At 58.5% G+C, this 5,935-nt stretch overlaps 1 protein-coding gene across 1 annotated transcript in view; it reads right to left on the bottom strand.

The window, feature by feature from the left end:
• Nucleotides 1-3,892: 3,892 nt before the first annotated feature.
• Nucleotides 3,893-5,935, bottom strand: part of MRPL28 (mitochondrial ribosomal protein L28) — a gene marked incomplete at its 5' end in the record, with an annotated part of 2,424 nt that continues 381 nt past the window's right edge. Inside the window, 2 exons of the mRNA XM_008943048.1 lie at nucleotides 3,893-3,970; nucleotides 4,845-4,931. Of these exons, the coding sequence (XP_008941296.1) occupies nucleotides 3,893-3,970; nucleotides 4,845-4,931 (165 nt within the window). The remainder of the gene's footprint in view (nucleotides 3,971-4,844; nucleotides 4,932-5,935) is intronic.

The raw sequence follows: 5,935 nt of genomic DNA, 5'->3' as shown, positions 1-5,935 counted from the left end.
AGGCCAAGCTGCCCGTGGCCAGGCCCCAGCTGGCACGGGGGGGCCCCCTCGGACCCCCCAGCCCTTCCTCCTGCAGCCAAGGAGCCCGATCGGAGCTGTGGATGGAGGTAACTCCACCTAACTGCCCGTGCTCCGTGTGCCCAGCACCCCAGCCCAGCCCCCGGGGTCCAGCTCAGCCCCCAGACCCAGGAGAGGCTGTGGCAGAGCCGTGCCAGGCCGTGGATGCTTCTGGCAGTTCATGCATCTGCATACGTCTGTTGTACAAGGAGTTTTTTTTTTCTTATGACTCCTTACCTTAAAAACCAGGCTCCCCACCAGCTCTGCCCCTGCCCTGGTGCCCCCCAGCTGCCTGCCTGTCCTGCCCCCAGCAAAGCCCTGCTGCAGCATGTTTGTCAGGGAGCCATCAGGCCCCTTGCTGTGGCAGGACTGGCCCCGGAACCTCCTGCCTCGTCCCTTCCGGGCGGTGCCTGGGGAACCAGCAGGACAGGGGGAGCCTGCAGTCACTCCTGGAGAGCTGCCAGAGCCTGCTGCTGGGCACGGCATGGCCAAAGGGTGCCCGAGGCCAGGAGCCCCAGGGCAGCCTCAGGGCTGCTGACAGGAGCCAGGCTGTCCTGCTGCCTCCCTTTGCTGGGCTGCTGGTGATCCAGCGTGCAGCCAAGGGCTCCACCTGTCCCTGCCTGCAGCCACTTCTCCCCGGGGGGATGGCAGAGGAGGGAGCACAGCACGTGGCTGCAGGAGCTTCAGGCAGGCGGGTGACTTCATACCCTGGAGGGAGGGAGCAGAGCTTTAGACTCCCTCTCCTCCTGCCTGGCCAAGGCCCTCCCCCTCCAGCCAGGGCTTGGTAGCTGGTCTTTTTCAGTTCATTACTCATCCCTCAGCCTCAAGCTGTTTTGCAGGGAGCTTCACAAGGTGGAGCAGCTGCTAGAAACTACCTCACAGAAAAAGTGAGGTTGGGAGGACCTCTGGAGGTCTCCAGTCCAACCTCCTGCTCGCAGCAGGGCTGGCTGCAAAGCTAGGGCAGGTCACTCAGGACCTCAGCCTGGCCTTTTGAACACCTCTGAGGATGGAGGTGCCACCACCTCTCTAGACCCTGTCCCAGGACTGCACCACTGGAGAAGTTTTCCCTTATATCCAACCAGTGTTTCCCATGCTGCTACCCAAGGCCTCCTGCCCTTCCCTGTGTCCCTCTGAGACAAGCCTGGTTCCTCAAGCCTACACATGCAGGATAACTGGCCACAAATGCCACTCACCAGCAAAGCCACAAGGCCATTTGCTGCTGTTTCCCCATCACCCCTAAACTCCCCAGAGCAAACCCCAAGCAGGGAGCAAAGCTGTGGGGGTGAGCACAGCACACAGCAGCCCCCAGCATCCCACTCCAGCTTTTTGGTAGAAACAGGCCCTGTGCAGGAAAATAAAGCCACCAAGTGATCCTGTGGTCAAGATGCCAGTGAGCAGCTGTCTTGCTCAGGAGGGCACAAGCCTTGGCCTGACAGTTTGCCCTGGGATTTTTCCTTTCATTGCTGTCTTGCTGAGATCATTTCTCACTGTCCCCCCTTCTCGGCAGCCTCCACTGCTACCCTGGCCTTATCTCAGGCTGCCAAATTCCAGGTGGCCCCGGGGAGGGCTCTCTGGCAGCGTGTGGGTGGCCCCTGCCGTGCTCGGGGTCCTCGTGGGGCGGTGGCTGGTGCCAGACACACACGGGGCCTGGCCTGGGGACACCAGCAGCAGGCTGCTGACCTCTGCTGGAGCCCGAGCTGCTGCTCAGGGCTGAGCTGTGCTCGGTGGATCTGCAGCCTCCAGCTGACAGCACTTGGTACATACCCACGGGTTTGTGGCACTTGTGGCTTCCTGGGAACGTGTTGTGGCAAACCACCAGTTCCCCTTGAGAGGGCAGCAAAGGGAGCTGGCATCTGCCAGGCTGAGCCAACCAGGCAGGTAGAAGCCACCATGCAAGCCAGACCGAGCTGCCTGTGGTCAAAGCTGCAGAGGAACAGATCTACAACCAGGATGGGTCTAATACTGGGCCCTGAGTTGCTACTCCACCTCCTCAAGGTAACCTGGCTGGGGGTATCATAGCCCAGACTACCCCAAATGCTGCACAGGGGCTCCCTCCCCACCTCCAGACCTTTGCTGCTCTGTCTAGCAGACATACAAGCCCACCTTTCATGCCTGCAGCTCTCTCTGAAGCTGTAGCACCCCAGGTCCACAGGCAGTTTCCAGTTTCCCTGCAGTCAGCAGAGTATCTCCACGGGAGTGTGCCCTTGGAGGGAGGCTCCCAGCCCCATCCAGCCTCAGTGCAGGGAAAGGAGTGAGGAGGAGTCAGCAAAGGCAGGATGAGAGAACGGAGGGCTCCAGCTCAAAGTCAGGACTAACCACATCCCCAATAGCTTCCCCACGGAGCTCCTGCAGCTCCTACTGCACTCTCACCGTGCCCCCATCAGCACCCTCAGCCCCCGTGGGATAGGAGCTCACCCCCAGCTCTGCCAAAAAGCTTCTGCTGCCCCTTGTCACCCACCAAAGCTCCTGGGACCTCTGCCAGAGCAGCACCAGGACAGAGCCACGCTCTGGAGCTCTGCTCAGGCAGCATTGAAATGCAGGAGCTGTGCTAGGCCTAATGATGAGCAGAGCTGCCAGACAAGGAGCTTGTCCCAGCTAATTATCTCTAACGAGGGCAGAGTGTCAGTGTCCCTGAGGAGCTGGGCAGCAGCTTCCAGCTCAGCTCAGCTGCAGAGGAGAGAGCAGATAAGGGACTGTCCTTGTGCTGGCCGAGCTGCAGAGTCATTAATTAGGCAAATGTGACCTTGTGGGCCAGTCTGCTCTTGAGAAGCTGGACTGGCCGGAGCCAGGGCTCTCAGGCAGGCTGGAAACCCTCCAGCTTTTGCCATCCAACCTGTCCCCTGCAGCACAGAGCCTCCTGTGCCCGTGCAGAGGTGGCAGAACCCCTGTCTGGCAGCCCCTGACCAACCAGTCCCCCCAGTCAGGGGCTGCAGAGCTGCACCACACTCACCTTGGGCCTCAAATACCCCCTGTGAGGGCTTCATCCTGTTCCCTGGCCCAAAAAGCAGCAGAGGGCTCTGGTCTTTATGACAGGCCACCATGTAGATCACGTTGCCCTCAACCTCCTCCCTCGCTCTCAGCCACCCAGCACAGCCCTGCAGGGGCTCTGTGCCTACCCAGCAACTGCCTCTGTGGCACCTCTCCCCAAAATCTGTGAGGCAGACATTAAGGGGCTGGGAATTTCTGCTCCCCTGTGGCCCTACTCTGTTTCTGTGCAGAGAGGACCATCCACATCTACCAGCCCAGTTTCTCTCATCAGGGGTCCCGTGGCTCAGGAACCAAGACCATACACTTGCCCTTATGTGTTGGAGAGGGGGAATATCACCCCAAGACTTGGTTCAGGTAAAGTCTCTTCTGGGGGGGCACACAGAAGGCCCATCCTGCAGGCTCTGTGCTTGTCCTTCACCTCAGAGCTGAGGGGAATGGGAGGAGAGGCTCATTTTATCCCAGCCAAAAACCCACTGCAGGACCAGGAAGCTTACAGACAACACCAGTGACACACAGCACTGGTCACTGGCACCTCGTTCTGGCAGCTGCTGTTGTAACACACTCAGGAGCCACGAGCATCAGAGAGAGCTTTACTGATATTCCCAAAATGCATATTTCATTTCAGATCATGATCAAGCTCTGAACAGCAGCCAACTACTTGTGCAGGCAGAAGAGCCACGCCGGAGGCCAAACTCTTTCCTCAGCCCTCAGGATGGTTCCTCCCTGAATTCAGGCTGTCAGACTCTTGAGGTGGCCCCTTCCACACAGGAGTGGCTCAGACAGAAGACTCACTGAACCCCCCAGTGTGACCTGCAGGAGGAGTTTTGCTCCAGAGGTTTCTCTCCTTCTACTGCTTCTGCAGTTCTTGCTCTTTCAGCTGGTTGACGAGCTCTTCTGCATACACCTTAAAGAGTGGGACGGGGTCCTGAAACCAAGCAGAGGGTCAGCCACTGAAGAACAGTGAACCTGGGCAGCAGCAAGAGGTGAAGTCTCATGGGGAGCCCCAGGAGGGAGTGCTGCAGGGGTGCCAACAGTTAAAGCCAGAGGAGGTGAGGAGGTTTGTTTCAGCAGCTGAACAAGGCAATGTGCTGTGCTGCTGCTCAGCTCTGCGACCTGGCAGACAAGCTCCTGTGTGGGACCCCAGCAGCCTTCCCAGATCTGCCTGCAGATGAGAACTGTCAGAAGCTGCCAGCGATCCTGTTCCTCCTAAAAACACTTCCCTCCCCCCTCATGGTGCCCTCAGTCAGGGCTACACGGAAGCACGCTGGGCAAACATGCCCCTGGAAGAAGCTGGAGGCCCTCAGGGCTCAGGCCCCAACACCAGCTCCTGAAAACAACTAGCAAATGTTCCTGAACAGGCTCAATTGTCTCTCCAGCACAGAAGCACAAGTAGAGATGCTTAACTCCAAAATTTAAGGCTGAGAGTAGACTCAGGCAGGCTGGGACTGGTGCTTCTAACTGCCCAGTGAGCTCCTGACCTTTCTGCTCCTGCTGCAGCCACAACAGGAGCCAACAGGTCTGGGGGGAGACCCCACTGAGAGACCCCACCACCCTGGGAAGTCCTTTGGCCCCAGCAGCTCTCTGGTGTCCCCTCCTCTGTGTTCTGCTGCTGGGGAGCTGCAGGGACAGGGGGTCACACACGGAGTGGCCCCTCAGCCTGTGCCCACGTGTCCCAAAGCCACAGCACAGAGGCTGACCCAGCAGGGTGGGAGGGACGTGCTGTCCCCTGAACACCCCTCCCCGGGCTGGGGCATCACCTGGATGTGCAGTTAAGACACCTCCAGCCCTAAGGAACTCACCTTTTTTTCTAGGAGCCTCTGTTTTTCTATTGCTTCTTCTAAACTCAAGCCAACCCATTCAGCCTCCTCTTCTGGGATCACAAATTCCTGTGATAGAAGGAGGAGCAAGCAGTACAGTCTCTCCAGGTGACTGAAATGTGAATCCTCTCTGTGCCCAACCCACACAAACACACCACCCAGTAGGGAAAATTATTACAGGCAAATCTTAAGCCACTGTTCCCTCCTTTCTGGCAGCCAAAGGCTGCTCCCCCCTCCCATCTTCCCTCAGGGAGGGTCCTGCTCTCTCTGAGCAGTCGTGCCTGCTGCAGTCCCTTCACCTTCCTGTAGTCCTGGGGCTGTTCCTCAGCACAGCTCCACGGACTGTGGGTGCTGGGGGGGTTTCTAGGCTGGCATCTGTCCCCAGCTGCACGAGCCTGAACTGCTCACAGGCTGCCTGGGCTCCCCACTGTGGGGTCACTGCTCCCTGCCCTTGGCAGCCCCAGCCCCTGCCAGGGCTCGCTGCAGCCCCTGCCCTGTCTGGGGCACAGCAAAAACACAGGTTTTAGTCTTCCTAAAGGGTCAGTACAGAAGTGAGCAGCCCTCAGAGAGATGAGAAAAGCCCAGCCAGGGATGTTCACATCCCAGGAGGCCAACCATATCCTGGGATGCATCAAGGGGAGTGGGGGCAGCAGATCAAGAGAGGTGATTCCCCCCTTTACCCTGCTCTTGTGAGACCCCCACCTCAAATACTGTGTCTAGTTCTGGTGTCCCCACCATAAAAGGGACACAGATCTGTTAGAGTGAGTCCAGAGGAGGCCACAAAGATGATCCAGAGGCTGGAGCATCTCTGCTGTGAGGATGGGATGAGGGCACTGGGATTGTTCAGCCTGGAGAAGACTCCAGGGGGACCTTAGAACTGCCTCCAGTACCTGAAGGGGACCTACAGAAGGGCTGGGGAGGGACTTGGCACATGAGTGCCCAGCAACAGGACAAGGAGAAATGGTTTTAAGCTGAAGAAGAGGAGGTTTGGACTGGATCCTAGGAAGCAGTTCTTCAGTATGAGGGTGGTGACCCTTAGAAATAGATTGCCCAGAGAGGCTGTGGGTGCCCCT

This window comes from Merops nubicus, unplaced genomic scaffold (assembly GCF_000691845.1).
Source record: "Merops nubicus isolate BGI_N331 unplaced genomic scaffold, ASM69184v1 scaffold33530, whole genome shotgun sequence".
NCBI lineage: Eukaryota > Metazoa > Chordata > Aves > Coraciiformes > Meropidae > Merops > Merops nubicus.
This window is presented reverse-complemented; position numbering and strand designations above follow the sequence as displayed.